Source organism: Oratosquilla oratoria, chromosome 6 (genome assembly GCF_046742065.1).
Source record: "Oratosquilla oratoria isolate Oo_2021 chromosome 6, ASM4674206v1, whole genome shotgun sequence".
NCBI lineage: Eukaryota > Metazoa > Arthropoda > Malacostraca > Stomatopoda > Squillidae > Oratosquilla > Oratosquilla oratoria.
Genome location: NC_134782.1, coordinates 13,934,449 through 13,952,494, shown reverse-complemented (window position 1 = coordinate 13,952,494; position 18,046 = coordinate 13,934,449). Strand labels below are relative to the sequence as shown.

General features: G+C 42.2%; 1 protein-coding gene across 2 annotated transcripts in view; it reads left to right on the top strand.

The window, feature by feature from the left end:
- Window positions 1-17,842, top strand: part of LOC143026305 (uncharacterized) — a 37,097-nt gene extending 19,255 nt beyond the window's left edge. The window contains exons 3-7 of one of the 2 annotated variants that reach the window (XM_076186467.1): window positions 1,827-1,994; window positions 3,966-4,023; window positions 10,744-10,815; window positions 11,277-11,333; window positions 12,281-17,842. In XM_076186467.1, coding sequence (XP_076042582.1) covers window positions 1,827-1,994; window positions 3,966-4,023; window positions 10,744-10,815; window positions 11,277-11,333; window positions 12,281-12,876 — 951 coding nt within the window. In that variant the 3' untranslated portion in view covers window positions 12,877-17,842. Of the gene's footprint in view, window positions 1-1,826; window positions 1,995-3,962; window positions 4,024-10,743; window positions 10,816-11,276; window positions 11,334-12,280 lie in introns of both variants that reach the window. The other variant, XM_076186466.1, reaches the window with a different exon arrangement.
- Window positions 17,843-18,046: the final 204 nt, after the last annotated feature.

Here is an 18,046-nt window from a genome sequence, read left to right as displayed (position 1 = left end):
ACTATCACTATTACTATTACTATCACTATTACTATCACTATTACTATCACTATTACTATCATTATTACTATCATTATTAATATCATTATTACTATTATTATGATTATTTTCGTTAAAAGCAATGGAATGGGTAGATTAGGAAAAGCGCAAAATCTAAGTTGCCACCCACCTTGACTGTTGAAAGAGAGAAGGGAAGAATAGCACACAGTGATAGAGAAGCACACATACGAGGTATGTGCGTGAATGTGTACCTCACATACAGAGAGGAAGAAGACAGGAGGAAGGCAACATCGAAATGGAGACTCCATGTTGCCCTCCTCGACTGAATGGAATAGCTGGGGGAAGACGACCTACATTTACAAAACATGGCCCTGGGATGAGGCAGGGTGCGTTATCGCGTTTTGGCAACGGCAGGTCGTTTGAAAACGAAAGTTTTCGATTTGCTGGCTGGCTGCCACATTCACGGGTTATTGATTCGGGAGCTTTGGCTCAGCTGAATAAAATAGTCTATCCTATATCACTCTAAATATTGTCAACTGTCCCTCGGTGTCGTCCTATCAGGACGATAGCCCGCCAGGGAAGGCCAGACAATTTTGTTCAGTTGAAAGGTAGTAGGGCTCATCGCGCTGGTTTTCGGTCAGTGTCATCCCCTCCCTATCATGATGACCGAACCGAGCTGAAATAGGAACGATACAATTTGGAAATTGGACCCGAGAAGCGAGGAACGAGGAGAGTAAGGGGGATGGGGGTGTCGTTGGCCGTTATGAAGGTTAGGTTGTGGGGAAAAGACTGGGGATGGGAGAGAGGGCGGGGAAGGAGGGTATAAAAAATAGTCTTCCTTTTTCCTAGTAACAAGATTAATCTGATCTAAACCTGGAAAACTTGTTTGGAATAGTTTGAACTCAGTTTGTTTTTCGCTTGGAACGAGTGGAGGACATTGGGAGGACGGAGTGAGAGTGGAGGATGTGGAGGATGGAAGGAGGGGAGGGGTGAAGGATGAAATAAAAGAAGATGAATGGAGAGGAGAGGAGAATGTAAAGTACGGGGGATTGAAGGGTCGTTAGGGATATTAGAGGAGAGAAGAAGAATAGAAGTAGGAAATAAAACTGTGGGATACAAAACCTGGAATGAGAGGAAAGGGCCTGAGTGGAGGGCAAGGATATTCCAGGTGAAGGAAGAACACAATTGCAAGAAGAGCCAGGTATGTAGAGGATGGGAGAACTGACTGAGGGAGAGAAGGGGAGGAGTGGGAAAGCAGAGAGGAAATGAAAAATGGAAGGAGAGGAGGAATGGTGGTGGAGGATGAGAAGGAGTAGAGGCTCGGTAGAGCTCTGGGAGGAGAGAAGAGTTTGAAATGTAAAGCAAAAGAAAACTTGCAGGAGAGGCGTTTGAGAAACAATGGAAGCTGTGAAGACTAGAATATAGTATTTCGTTGACGATAATCAGAGCATCTATCCTTATGGACAATGTTATGCATAAGAGATGGATTCATAAAGGATGATAAAAGAGAGAAATAAAAAAGGGCAGCAATAGAAGGAAAGGATAGAGAAAGGGAGAGAGAGAGAGAGAGAGAGAGAGAGAGAGAGAGAGAGAGAGAGAGAGAGAGAGAGAGAGAGAGAGAGAGAGAGAGAGAGAGAGAGAGAGAGGCAGAGAGGCAGAGAGGGAGGAAGGGAGAGAGAGAGAGAGATCAGACAACTTAATTATGTAGGAGTGTTTGTCAAACAGAGTGACCTCACTAACACACCACACACATTCGAGCTTCACCAATGAACAGCTAATTCCCTCTAGTCCCAGTTGAAGGCCACCTCTTCCTCCCTCATTGACAGGGCGAGGAGCCTTTGCCTGCCGGCGCGCTCCGCTCCGTGGCCTGTGGAAGCGTGGTCTCCTTCACGACAGCGTCCCCGGGCCGCAGCGTGGAAGACGTCACCGCCGAAGCCAGCGACTATACAGATGCCAAGTCTACTCTGTCGGCGCCAGTCGAGCTGCTCTCAGAGGTAAGGGCATGATGGAGGAAGAAGAATAGGAGGAGGGGGAGGAGGAGAAGGTGTAGAACCTCGACGGGATACCGTGCACTGGTGAGGTTGCTTCCAGGGTGATGGATGAGATGGGAGGGCTCCGGTGGAAAAATAGCAAAGCTTTGGTGGTGGAGTGGGTAGCAGGAGGACAGCAGGCTTTTGCGGAAGATGAGCGGGAGCCGGAAAAGTTAGTATTAGTGGATGTGCCTTGACATAATGTATGGATTATAGTTATGACTGTGTAGTTTGGTAGGTGTAAGGAAATGGTTCATGATCTCTATGGCGATACCATGTACTTGTTTCGGTAACAAGATGAGCAAGAGCCGGACAAGAGTTTGAACATTTTTTCGTGGTAAGAATGAGGCTTCGGGTTCTTTAGTCTTCCACTGTACCAACAGATCCATAAGCAGCAGGTGACCTTCGGCGAGCGCTCTGCGTTCAGCTCAATCGGAGCGGGTCCGTAGTGAGAATGAGACTTCTGCAACAGCCTATTCTTCCCCGTACCAACAGTTCCTGCATCATCACCTCATCTCCAGAGAGGGCTCTGTGCTGAGCCCAGCAATCACATGAATTGGAGATCTGGGAGGGAGGGACGGAGAATACAGGAAGACTAGAGAATAAAATTATTTGGTTGCAAGGTTCTTTTACAATCGGGTTTCGTTCGATATGACATGATAAAACGATAACACGGAACTGCGAGGTGTTCGTAACTCTGATGCAGTGGTCGTTCGACAATCACAAATTGATAGGAGCCAGCTGCAGTCACTCACAATTACAATAATACTTGAATTGTAGTTTGCAAATGATATCATGTGCTACTCTGAACGTCCTTTTTCTGTGTCAGCTGGCGGTGGAATTCGAGACTTACGAAGAGGAGTGTGGATGCACTTCTGCTTGAATGCACTCTATATTCTGATGTGTGTGCATAAGTGTGTAGTTACCCGATTATACTTTTTCATACATTCCCCGCAGAGCGAGGTGGCTAGGCACCACGATCGCCACTTCCACTCCTTCCCTATTCAAACCTTGCAAATACTCCACCTCCCCATCATTTTCTCAGAAGCAATACTGCCGGTTCATTCTCAGTAAGCCCCTCGCACGGATCATGTTGACATATTGTAACATACTAGCTCGTACTTCAGCGTAGCTAGTTTCAAAGGCTGCATCGTCAGTCCCATGGGTTATGCCTGTTGATTCTGCATTGGATGAACAAGGCTAATATCTAATGGTAAATGACGATGCATTTGCACATGCAAGATTTATATAGCAATCAAGTAACCTGGTGCACTTCAACTTGAAATCGATAGAATCGGAAGGCAGACAAGAGTCCCATGGTCGTAAAACATGGCAGGTTTGAGGTTTAGTACCCAAAAAATGCAAAATGAAGTTGCCCAAAGGCTTGTTCTATCACTCTACCAAAGCCCAAATGTTTGAACCCTTTCCGATCCAATGACGCATTTTACCACACATTCAATGTCGTGTGCGCATGCGCCGCGGCTTGTGGGACAAATGGCCTTGTTTCGACGTCCCTTTGAGGATGTGTGTGTCTACTCAATCCCCTCTGGATCCGCCAGCAACAGGTGGTGTCTGTCTTCTCATGTGTTCCTGCCTTCTCACATTCCTCGTGCAGGTGTGATGACGGGAATCACACTGCGGAGCTCAGATGCGATATAATAGAAATACAACCTAGCATTTTACAGTAATGTACATGTGCAGCTTTCTCTTGTTTGGGACCCATTAGGGTAAAAGCAGTTTCTGATTTCAAATACAGGATTCATTAATGGCATGCAATTAGCACCCCACGCCCCATGTTCCATAAAAAGGGAAAAAAAAAAAAAGGCCATTTCTGGAGGTGGAGGGAGCAGGCGCCCCCACCCCCCATTGATGTACAACTTACTTGTTCCTGATTCCACACATCACTTACTCGCACTTGTACCTTATCCCCAGCAGTTCCTCTCGGCGGTCATGACCAGGGACTACGAGACGGCCCTCAAACTGTGCCAGTCAAGTAAGTGCCGCGACTTTTAGTACTTCCTTGGTGGTAACCAGCGCTTCTATCCCTGGGAACAATGTCGCATTGGAGAGGTGGAGTCAAAGAGGTGACCAAGGTGAGACAGAAAGTGATCTGTAGCTGAACGGAGGGACAGCAGAAGTTACGAAATCATCATTATTTTTTTTTTTATTAAAGGCTAGTCTCTAGGCAGAAAAAAATGCTGGGTGACTGGTCCGGAGGGATGCACACTAAAGTTCCCATACAAGGCATCTTCTATATAATAGTCTATGTCGTATAGGGTATTGATTACACATGTTATGTAATCAATATCTTGGGGATTTTGGTAACACCTCAACGGGAATTTCACTCAGAAAAGAATTTTAACCACTTTCATACTTCTGCTATCCCTACGTTCTGCTAGTATCTATGAGGCACTCTATGCCAGACAGGCGAAGTCGCCATCTTCTTTGAGTGCTTCCTTTGGTCAAACATTGGACAGCGATACCTCACAATATGAATTTGGCGTCTTTGTCTGTCTGGCATGGACCACCATATGTCTCTTTTACCGGTCTAGTATCGATGTTGGCCCCAAGTATAGAAACGCTCGTTATTGCATTTATTCTTTACTACTGATACATGACTTATTTCCAAGGTGATTTTTTTGTTGGTCATAATATTCCAATTGTGTGATAAAGACAATGATTGGTAGAACGTGGTGAACTTATACTTTGTCATGATGAAACCGATTTCACCATACACACACAAACATATGCATACAACTTCCACTCTTGCACTCGTGATGTTAAGAAATAAAAGAATTGGAAGATAAAAGTCACTTCTCTTGTGGATCAAATTCACCGCATCGCTCACACTGCCGTCTGTCATTGTTTGCATTCCAAGCTTCCGGCAGATGTCGTTTTCAATGTCATTATTAATTCTGCAACTAACGAGTCTCTTCGTTTCACTACTCACCGAGACGCTACCCCTAACCTTTCCATTTATTGCACCTTCAAAACCTTAAAAACGCCCATGACGACATTTTTCTTTTGTTTTGTTTTCTTAAAAAAAAAAAGCTAATAACTGTGTGTGCATGTACTCCTTCGTACACGTATTAATCTGGGAATGTTTTGCGCACTTTCCCTGTTAGACTAAATCCTTATCAAACATTCTCCCTTTCTGAAGGCAATATTTTTTTTTTCTTTTTATTGTAGGCCAGAGAACTCCATAATAAATTTTATTGCAACCGGTTTATGGTTACACTTCAGGGTGGCTCAGGGATTGCTGCCACCAGTCATGTAACCGGTTAATGGCTACACCTGTGGCAGGGAATGTAAAGCCTTTTCGGGCTTTTTTAGTTTATTGAAACGAAGGGATATTTACACCATAGGGGTGTAATCCCCTTCGGGGAGAGTCCCCAGATGCTCCCTTTAAAGGAGAGTCTCTTCCTACCGACGCAGTCGCCGCATATATAAGTGGATATGCCTACCTTTGCATATCCGAGTAGGGTTTACAGTTAGATTATGCGTTTGGGATTCATACAATACTATTTGTGTGTTAGTTGTAGTATTAAGCATCTAGTTAGTATTAGTGGATGTGCCTTGACATAATGTATGGATTATAGTTATGACTGTGTAGTTTGGTAGGTGTAAGGAAATGGTTAATGATCTGTATGACGACGCTATGTACTTGTTTTAGTAAGTTTCCGTTTAGGGGTGGCGTAATGTGCGTTGTATATTTGAGTCAGGTGTTTACGATTTGGAAATGTGTAGGTTAGCAAGATTGGAGGTATTGGAAAACTCCAGTGCCTGTCGACACCTTGCGTGTATGTGGATCATGTGTCAGGCATGTGGCATATCGTATATATGGTTATAGGGTTAGTATATGGATACATTGCCTCCCCGACCTCTTTGAGGTGCGCCCTTGTAATTCGGGTCAGGGTTGAGACGACGGGGGTTTGGCATTAGAAATCATGCAATCGCCAGAGAGATATGATAATGTGTCAGGTCTCTAGTGGGAGACATTGACTTGTAAAACAATTCTGGCTTGAATAAGTTTTAGTAAAGGGAGGGTATTTACATATATTATAATACGGGTGTATTCAGTAAGCTATGTTAAATATATGTCTTTGCACTAAAAATCACTTTGAATGTTATCCATTCTCTTTTCAACGAGAATTTATGGGAATATGTCAGTTCGGGATTTCTTTTCAATATGTTTAGTTCCGTTTTCATTGTAATTCAAATGAGAATCGGGGAGCACTTTCATTTGATACCACAACTTAATGAATGCAAGACATCCTAATAATCAGTATTTGTTAGTTTCTCTGTGTGAAATTATACGTTTGTTGTAACATATTTGAAATATAAAAATATTCACAGCGTTCCGTAAAGGGAAGACCATTCTCTTGTTCCAACGAGAACTTTATACCGTCAGGTTTCTACATTTCACTGCTAGTCTCTCTTCCGTGAGATTTCACACTTTCATGTATGGGACATATGGATATCGGTGTGTGTGTGTGCGTGTGTGTGTGTGTGTGTGTGTGTGTGTGTGTGTGTGTGTGTGTGTGTGTGTGTGTGTGTGTGTGTGTGTGTGTGTGTGTGTGTGTGTGTGTGTGTGTGTGTGTGTGTGTGTGTGTGTGTGTGATATTAGTTTTCCTATCTTACATAATAGTCAGGTAGGACTATAGTGTAGGAATTTGGGATTATTTCCAATGGATTTACCTATTTATGTAAGAATATGTATCTAGAATATCTAGAATTGTTATTTGTTGTCTTAGTGAGAAATATCTAACATCTATTCTAATTATCATAAAGTTTATCGATCTCTTAGTTATCATATTGATTAATAGGTGGGACACAAGTTGATTTATATATTTATTTATTTATCTATCTATTTATCATTATCATGATTATTTTTTGTTTTGTTTCACTATGTGATAAATTGATGTTGCTTATATTTGTTTCGTGGATGTTATGTCGAGGATTTGTAAATAATTATTGGCTATATTCTGTGGGAAATTGTCTTTTTTGTAAGGTAATCTGCTATTCTTATCATTACTCTTGTATTTTGATTAAAGAAGTCTGTGAGTTATGTGTTAGGTTTAATGTAGTTGACTGAGTTTAAAACAATGTATGTTTGAGATGAAGATATTTTGTTTGTAAATACTAGAGTTGGTATATGGGTTTTGATTATTGTTTATGGTATGGAATAATGATTGGCTCTTTTTGTGTGGGATTTTTTTATCTTGAGAATGTCTTTCTTGAATATTGCGTGAGGTCTTTTTGCAAGTTGGTTGGGTTTGTCATAGTTATATCGTATCAAAGGTGAGTTGGTAAGATGAGTATGGAAGTTTGTACAATCTAACTTTGAGTTTAAAGTAATGTATATTAGAAATGGTTGTATTTTGTTTGCAATTAATGGAGTTTATATATTTTTGAGGTTGATATTGTTGAAATGTGATTGTCTATCTTATTATTCGTGTAATATTCTATATTATATTGATATCTGTGAATTGGTGTATTATTCTTGGGTCGTCACGATCGGAAGGTAGAAAAAATTATAGGTGGAATAGGTCTGGTAAGTAAAGGATCGTTATTACCATGTTCACCTGTTGAGACGTACGACGTCTCAAGTCTCGTAGGAGGAATATTTAGTAACAATGCATGATTATCTGCTTTATGTGTCGGGTTGTTCATTGCGGGGTTTTGTCGTTGTGCTTCCCTTAGTGTTTGATTCGTTTTACTATGCGTTGGTTTTTGGTGACTGGTTGTGTGTCTGCCTTGGGACGGGTGGGTTTGGGTGCGTAGGTGGAAGGTGCTGAGGTGTTTATATTACTTGATGTGATTGTCTGAAGTAGTTTAAAGTTAATGGGCTATGGAATTGTTATGCATGGGTTAACAATATATTGAGTATCAAGAAATACGTAATGGCAGGATTGGTATTATTGTTACCGTGTCTTAGTTTTTTGACTTGTACATGAGAGGTGTATTGTCTTTGATATTTGATAGAATGCGTTTGAAAAAATATCTTGATCATATATTGTGTCAAAATACACTGGAAGATGTTTGGTATGTAATTACTGATTTCTATATTTCTGAGAATTGATATATTCATATAGTGCATGGTATTATGTATTGAATCCTATCTCTATTTTTGTACTAAAATTTTGTCTATTAGAATGTGTTCGTTTGTTTGTATACAGTTATCGGCTGATATGTACAATTATTTAGTATGATCAATGTGGATTTGAAGATTTGGTTGTGGATTCACTTATGTGTGCATTTATTACTTTACGTCTATATATGCAGATTCTGTTGAATGCTTCAGTTATGTTGATTTGAATAATTTGTGGTGAATTATATAAGTATTCGTTACTTTACGTCTTAGTATGTGGATTCTGTTTAATGCATCAGTTAATAATAATTTTTCCTCTGTTATGCACTTATTGATTGATTTATGTGTTTATATGTGCATTCTATGTTTGTTAAGTTTACTTGTTATAGATTGTATATTTCTATTGATATATTTGTATATTCCTATTAGTCTATCTATCTACTGGAGCGTATTTGTAATTATTCTTATATTATGTATTAGTCTTTGGGTTTCTTAGGAGTATATTTGTTGCTATGGAGTCCAGATGCACTGTCGGGTAACTGGAGACTGACGGTGGATTGAAAGAGTTGATGCTAGCTGTCCGAAATTTTGTTGGCGTTGCAGTTTTCAGTGCTGAATGACGACAGCTTGATGTGTCTCGTGCGGAGAGAGGAGGAGGGGTGATGGAGTTGGTTAGAGATCGTGGGTGATTTCCTGATGGCCACGTTCAACCGACGCGAAGTACCTGGTCCTTGCCGTGGGTCACGGCGGTGGAGGGGTGGTGGTGGATTTGCGGAGTTTGGTAGAAACTCGCGCCCGGCCTCTCTGTTGGCTACTATCAACCGACGCGAAGTTTCTGGTCCTTGCCGTGGGTCACGGCGGTTGAGGGGAGTAGAGGGTTGGTGCTTATCAGGCTCCGTGCGTGAAGAGATTAAAAAAATGTAGAGATACGTTATTTGGTACTCACGATGGCCGGCGAGGTCAGTTGTGGCGCTGGAGTAAGTAGAGTCGCAGTCTCCGCTCGGAGGGGACGATTGCGGATGGTGGTGTGTAGAGTGTAGGATGTGTCGCTCGCTGGGAGGTATGCCGAATGAAGTCACTTGGAACTGATGATACTGAAGTCAGCGCGCCGGGCCTGAGTCCCTCGTGACCTATTGGAGTCGCGTGGCTTCGTTCTAGAAGGGGTGCTAGTAAGATTTTAAGAAGTATTACTTACGGAGTGGGAGCGCATAAATGCATTGCGACGCGTTTGCTGAGGTTGCGTGCTTTGGGCGGCTGCCTTGAGCTTGTGGGAAGGTGCCTGGTGACCTCGAAGTAGGTGCAGGAACTCAATGAATTCTTGTGGGCTGTTGCCTCAAGTTTTCTGAATCTGAATTGGAGTCCGAGGGTTTGATTGATTTTGGGGTTCGATGCTTTGCACTGGGCTGTCTTGTGACTTGATTGGAGTTTGATGCGCGGATGCGTTGAGTTTTGTCTTGAGATGGCAATGTTGGGAATCACTGCTCAAGGCTGACGATCCTAGTCGTGGACTAGCGGCTTCCCCTGGAGGCTGTGTAGGATTTGATGGCTACATAGGTGGGCGTGGGTAGTCGTGGAAGGGCAGTCTCTCTTCGGGGGCGTAGGGAGGGGTAGCCATCCCACCGCTACCACCAGTCGTGTAACCGGTTAATGGCTACACCTGTGACAGGGATTGTAAAGCCTTTTCGGATTTTCTTGATTTATTGAAGCGAAGAGATATTTACACCATGGGGGTGTAATCCCCTTCGGGGAGAGTCCCCAGATGCTCCCTCTAAGGGAGAGTCTCTTCCTAGCGACGCAGTCGCCGCATATATAAGTGGATATGCCTACCTTTGCACACCTGTGTAGGGTTTACACTTAGATTATACGTTTGAGATTTATACAATACTATTTGTGTGTTGTAGTATTAAGTATCTGGTTAGTATTAGTGGATGCGCTTTGACATGATGTATGGATTATAGTTATGACTGTGTAGTTTGGTAGGTGTAAGGAAATGGTTAATGGTCTGTCTGGCGACACAATGTACTTGTTTTAGTAAATTTCCGTTGGGGTGGCGTGATGTGCGTTGTATATTTGAGTCAGGTGTTTACGATTTGGGAACGTGTAGGTCAGCAATATTGGAGGTATTAGAAGGCGCCAGTGCTTGTCGACACCTTCTTGCATGTATGTGGATTACGTGTCAAGCATGTGGTATATCGTATATATGGTTATAGGGTTAGTATATGGATACATTACATGAATTCTATTTTTAATATTTCCATCATGCATACAACTGCATTTACGATTGCATGTATATGAAAACAGTAAACATATCGTTACTCCCACAGAACCTATACGTATTTCTCCATACAGATAACGGCTTGGTTATGAACTAACCTCCAGCCTTTAGTTTTAAGAAGAAAATAGGCAAGAACTGGTTTACCAACAGAGTGGGTAACGATTGGAATAGGCTTAGTAACCATGTAGTGAGTGCTGAAACAATTGGTTCTTTTAAGAGAAGATTAGATAACTTTATGAATAGGGATGACAGGTGGTAAGGGACTAACTGCTGAGAGTAGGCCTCATGGCCTCTTGTAGTCCCCCTTATTATGTTCATGTGTTCTTATGCTCTGTATTCGTTTTCAGTCCTCAAATATGAGCCAAGCAACACAACGGCCCGTGAATTCTACCCTCTCATTCTCACGAAACTACAGCAATGTAAGTCGAATCGCCATAGCAAAATCTATAAGTTTTATATCGTCTTAAGCCCCGGTCACACAAACACGACTTAAGCGTGTTCGTTTGAGCAGAAACGACTTCGTGTACAACTTTTTGAATCTCCAAATGTCATATTACGTTTACCTTTGCGTCATATGTTAAGAAGCTGAATGACGAACTAAGAGAAGTTAATCCTATACGAATATTAGACACATTGTTGAATTGTCCTTAGTGAAGTCTAGAATACTGTAGCCGAAGTCGTCCTGCAGATTTTCAAATTCACAACATTTGACAAGCACCGTGATAGTGTGACTGGGGCTTTAGGGAGTAACATTTTACAGGACCAAATCTTTCCATGAAACAGTTATTTGATACATGACTCACCCTGTAGATTTGTATTTACTCTGAAAAAAAAAAAAAATAATAATTGTAGCTAATGCGAGTTGGTGTTTCTTTTACAGTGTCGGTGAAGAAGGACACTCCGAACACGTCTACTGACGAAGGAAACGAAAGTGACGGTACGTGACGAGGCCAGAGGTTCTGCACCGGGGGTTCATGGATCCAGGGGCCGAATTTATAAAAGATTCTATCCCTAATTCATTAAAGATCCAAACCCTAATGGCTGAGATTTGACCTAAATCCCTATTATGTCGACGACCTAAATGCTTATGTCTTGGCATAACCTCAACATTATGGACAGTTGATTTAGGTAAAATCTCCGCCATTTTGAAGATATATGTCTAGACTTAGCGGTTAGGATCAGCCGTCCATAATGTCGAGGTTATGTGTAGACATAAGCATTTATGCCGCCGACATAGGGATTTAGGTAAATTCTCCGCTATTAGGGTTAGGACCTTTTATAAATTAGGGTTAGGATCTTTTATAAATTCGGCATCAGGGCCCCTGAATGACTCAGCGTGTCTCTCATCAACTTCACCTCAGAGAACATAAAAGGACAGAAACCTCTCGTTATACTTGCATACAGGATTTCGATACCGATTAAAGATACTATCCTACGTACAAGTATCCTATAAGGTAGTAGTCTTTTTATGTACTTTGTGGAGTACTTGTTAGTAGTTCGAGTCCAGCAGTAGCAACCCTATGGGGAAGATCGAAGGGTATCCTGAAAGTACTCCCTTGCTCTTTCTCAAATTCTCTCTTCTGATATTTTACCAATCTTCATGATATCTGTACTCGTATTCTATCGCACTTATCAACTCTTTTTGCCAAATAATTGTGCTTTAGTACCTGGTATAATCCGTAATACTACTCTATAATCCTCAGCAATTAATTAAAACATGATAATTGTTCTTCCTTTTTCCTTTTTTCTCACTGTCCTTTATACCTGGTTTGAATGCATTCTGTCCCTAAGTACATTCACGGAAGACTACACGCAAAATTAAAAGCACTCACTAAATGACACACGTATGGCCGCACAAAAGAATAGAATTTTTGTCTTTCTCAGATGGAACCATGGACTCCTACTCCAGCCTTGACGATGACGAAGACGAGGACGAGGACGAGGACGAGGACGAAGACGAAGAGGAAGAGAAGGAAGAAGAGGAAAGGGACGACAAGGAGAAGACGAAGTCTGTCGCAGCTAATACGAAGGGTAAGGAGGGCGGAGCCACAGCGACGACGCGACGAGACATGAATGAGGTCGCCAGCGTCACCCGGAAGCCGCGCGGGTTGTCCAAACCCAACCAAAACAGAACCAAAGACCCAAAGCTCGCGGCCGCCCGCAGTGTCAAACACCACAGCCCCGTTGCCAATACTTCCGAGGACACAGCGCACGACGGCCCGAACTCCGTCAGCACAAGCGATGCCGCTACCACAGCCACAGCGACTACAACAGTACGTTCGACGAAGAGTCACAACGACTGTCTGGACCAGGCGGGGGCGGACAAGGACGGCCCCGCGGCCGCCGTATCCGAAACCGTTCTCTCGGCTTCTGGGAGCAGCGACCTCAGCAGCAGTGGGATGGCCACCGGATCCGCCGACTCCCTTATTTCGTCCACGGAATCGGACCTGACCTTGGGGTCACGTCACTGTCACACGTAGGAGGCGTGTGCGAACGAAAAAAGGGCCACTCCGGGCCATTCCTCCAACCCACACAACGGTGACCATATTGACAACTTGGGTTGACTACTTTCCTAATCCATTGCAAACCCGAGGATCTGATCATGTTACTTAATGCTAGGACAGTGCCTCCAACTTACCTAGATATAGAACAACCAACTCGAGCAGAACACAACCTATCCAAGAACACTGCATGCGTGCTTGTGCGTGACTCATTCTGACAACAATGCACCAAAATGTTTCAACCATGTGCCACTATAATCAACCTGAAACCCAACCCATCTAGGCCGACTACAGACCTATCATATTCTCTTCATATAAGATCCTAACTTGATCAAACACAACCCACAACATTCTCATGCACACATCCCAGAAACAACCCAATGTATGCCGATGCTAATTAGACGGTTAGTTCCCTTGTCCAATCAAGGAAACCAACTAACCCAAACCCGACGGATGCTATATCACTCCTGGATATCATACCGATGCGCATCTATCCTTTCACATCCCTGCTTAGAGTCACTTCAGTATTTACAATTCACCTGCCAGTTCCGAAGTGGAATTCACCTTCCTGTGTGTCTGTAGGTGCACACAAAGCCCCGTCTTCCTTAAGATAACCTCACCCGCATCTGCAACAAATCACCTGCCACCTTTCTTTCACTGCTGTAATTTTTTTTCTCTTTTATAATAATCACGTAGGTCTTCTTGCTCCCTTATACCAATGTATCATGTTTCCTTGCGGTCCTTGGTGTTCTGCTTTTCTCTACATATACTACAGCTACATCATTCATACAGTCATACAATCATGACTGAAAGAGTTGGAGAACTGGTTCACACAAAACATGATGTCAGCATGTTTACAAAATGATTAATAACTCTTGATCATCATTGACTACCGCGAATCCAGAAAATATTTTTTCTCACTGAATCACCAATCCATTCCACTACACAAAAACCCTATAACACACACATACACACACGCACGCACACGCATACACACACACACACACAAACACACACACACACACACACACACACACACACACACACGGCTCGGTGGCGGATTGGTAAAGCACTGGCCCCACAAGCCAGAGAACCGGGGTTCGATTCCCCGGCCGGGCGGAGATAAGTTGGGTTTGTCTCCTTTCACGTGTAACCCCTGTTCACCTAGCAGTGAGTAGGTACGGGACGTTAGTCAAGGAGTTGTGACCTTGCTGTCCCGGTGTGTGGTGTATGAGTGGTCTCAGACCTACCCAGAGATCGGCAAATAATGAGCTCTGAGCTCGCTGCCGTAGGGTGGTGTCTGGCTGTCTCGACAGAGGCTGCAGCAGATCCGAGGTGAATACACACACACACGCACGCATGCAGTACCCAGTTCGAATCCTGCCCAGGGCCGAAATTATTTCGGTATCACTGTGCTTCGGGACGTTACTCTGACTCTCGTGGGCAGGGAGTTGGGTGTGTGTGTGTGTGTGTGTGAAAGGTCATAGCATTACCCATAGATCGGTCATACGACCTCTGAGCTCTCTTCCGAGAGGGAAATAGCTGTCGATCACGAGACCAACACGTGATCCAAAGACCAAGGTGAAAGGTGAATACACACACACACACACACACACACACGCACGCACGCACGCACACACACACACATACAGGATAGTAACATATCCTTTCTCACCCTCTCACTACCTTGACTTTCACTGTAAACAAATTTCAGGAAATTTAGACATCAAACAACCATCGTACAAACTCAAACACGAATCAAACAAACAGAAAACAACTTATCAATCAAAATCATCCCTCCACAGTCGAACAGAAAACAAACAGTAATCGACAGATTCATAAATCAGTCGACTTCCGCTATATATTATCCACTACTCCCATATACTCGTACCTCACCATGTTACCTGTACTTATCTTAAATGGTTAGTTTATTTTGCAGCGATACGCGTTAACACACGCCGTACTTTGTAAACAAACCCATTTAGACCAGTCCTGCGTAGCCGTCTGAGCATACATGTACTGATAATAATATTCATAATCACCCATGTCAACTACTACGCCCAGTTATCCTAAAATATAATCTAGACAATTCAGTATTAATCATTCCACCTCTTTTCTTTTTTAATTGTATTCTCCTGAGGCAACTGAAAGTGTCGTCCCCACATCCACTCACCAAATCACCGATAGCTCACTTCATGCTTCCTCGAACGGTAGCCATTTGTCACTATCAATTGTCTATCCCTACATATGTCATTAAGACAGGTAACTGTGTACGCCAAAATTAATCATCCCATTTTTGCTAATGCCATCCAACCGATTCTGTTATGAGTAGTGTCATCATTTTCCAAAATGTAAATTTATGTAACTACTCGTACTTGAACTATCTTTGTGACTCCATAAGATCCATTCGCCACAAAAAAAAAAAAAAAAAAACATCAAACGAAACCAACGTAGTCACAATGCCATACTTTACATCCAGGTGCCCTAGTTAGGCGCCTGCATTCTTTGTAGACTAAATATTGACAGATAAGTATCCAAATTTTTGCCTTGGCCTTGACACGCGAGGAAGAGAGGTTCCAGAAATGTCTGCAGGGAAAAGTTCACTCGAAAGACAAACCCGTGGCTGCACGCCACATTACCACCATAGACAAACATCTCGTCATTGAGGTACAAACGAAGAGTCCGAATAGTGGAAGGGAGGCAAAGGGGTGCATTCGAGTATAAGCCCTTGATTTGCGTGCGTTCAAACACACGTCCCTGAAACAAACACACACACACACATATATATATATATATATATATATATATATATATATATATATATATATATATATATATATATATATGATATGTGTGTGTGTCTTTGTTTCAGGGAAGTGTGCTTGAACCCTTATACAAAGGAAAAAACTATCAAATGTTTCCATTGCCTTTTACAATTTAGTGCAATCAACTCCAAAGCTGAGCCCCCTTACAACACAGGAAATTAGATATACAAGGTACATATACGTAACAGAGTACCTGTACAAGTAAAATGAAGAATATACATCGTGCAGCAAAAAATATAGATGATGTGGTTCTATAAGTAATGTGTAGTACACCTACACACACATGCTAAAATACGCACATACAACATACATACACAATACACATACATTCATATAGGAGCACACACACATACATAAATAAAATAAATCACAGAGTCTAATCCGTCCTAGATTAGAATATGCAGCTGTGGCATGACCTCCGGACAGTGGAATACATAAACAAGATCGAGAGACGACAATAGGCAGCGACCAACACAACTGGCTCCCAGCAACCTTGCTCACAAACCGAACGATGGGAGGCTAGATACGCTCGTCAGGCCTGCCAACATTAACAAAAGTGAGTGGACAAAGATTTCTTGGCCTGGGAACAAATAAAAAAAAATAGATAATTATATTAAAATGGAAAATAGATATATGTATAAATAAACAATTCGAATAACTTAGACGGTATATCCCAAGCTGGAACCACAAGAAATTAAAATGAGATATGCTAGAATAATAAAGAATAATAAAAGAAACGGAACCCTATAGGTGTACCTCTTTTACTGTATACCACAATCAGGTAAACACACACACACACACACACACACACACACACACACACACACACACACACGTATATATATATACCACATACACATACTGTAGGTGTGTACTGATATAGGACCGAGAAGAAAAACACCCCATATGTATAAATATATACTGTATATGTGCATATGTACACATATACGTGTGCGCATTTAAATGAATTTGCATAAACGCGTACATATATATACATACATACATACATATATATATATATATATATATATAAAGAAGTATACTGGGACAGGTTGAGATGATGTTTTAAGTTGGTTGAAGGTGGGCCTACATGATACATTGTACTTCCTTTCGAAGTGGCTTGGTTGAGTGATCCGCCGGCCGAGGTGTAGTTTGTTTGATTTCACGGCAGATAAAACCATTAGCGTTAACGAATATTAGTCAATATCACTTGCCTACCTTAATACATTTTCAAACGTGAGACGATCCTCTCATCACCGTCACTACTCACACTTTCAGCAAACGTACTTTGGAATTTATGAAAACTTGCCAACGTTATCGGTTATTTTGTCTAACGGTACCTGTCAACGGACACCAAGACAATGGTTTTGCTACCTGAATTGCCGCACTAAAGCCTCGGTCGCACTAGCTTCTGAAATCGCTGGATCCAGCGAAACGGCTTGATTGGCCTGCCATTTGCGCTGCACAAGCTACTGATTCTCGCTGCCTTGATCTAGCCGAACGAACGGTCTTCCCTGGCATTTAGTGCTAGCGATAGTGGTAGACGAATGAGAGGTATTAAGAAACTATCATTTATTCATCATGTATGCAAATAAAGAAATATTCCATTTCTCTTTTTAAAGACTTTTAACGATAAGAAAATATATATGAAAACTTCCAAATGTAAATTTCAATTCTATGGAAATATACCATTCGGTTCTCGTATGACCTCGGTGGTATGCAAGTAAAACAAGGCCGAGACCAAGTTACGTCAACTTCATTAGTCCCATGAGCCATGAGGCTATTATAAATCTCGTAGAAAATGTTCGTGAGTACGAAGACCTTTGGAGCATCAAGCATTCCTACTTTAAGACAAGGAGATAAGGCTTATGTTGTTGTTATGATCAGTTGATTCCGCTAGCGGACTTGGAGAGTGGTGTGACCAGACGGCTCCACGTATCGCTGTCAAGCTAGGGAACATAAAAGACAGTCTAGCGTTAGCAATAGCAAGTGTGACTGTAGCTGTCACCAACTACATGGCCACACGTGACCACTACGCCATTGTCTCTGGCATTATTGTCACTATTGTTGGATTCTAAAACCCTTAATTATATTCGAAATAAAATTATACTTTAACCTGTGCAGTCGTTCCTTATTTGTTCAGTTTCCCCTTGGTTGCAGCATGTCTGCATGCTGGAGAGGAAGTTACCTAAACAACTACTTCGTCCAGACTTTGAAACGATAACTTTATAAAACTTCGTAGAGAAAAGGAACAGATATACACGCACACACACACACACACACACACACACACACTCCCACCAATCTTCTTTCTAATTTTTTGC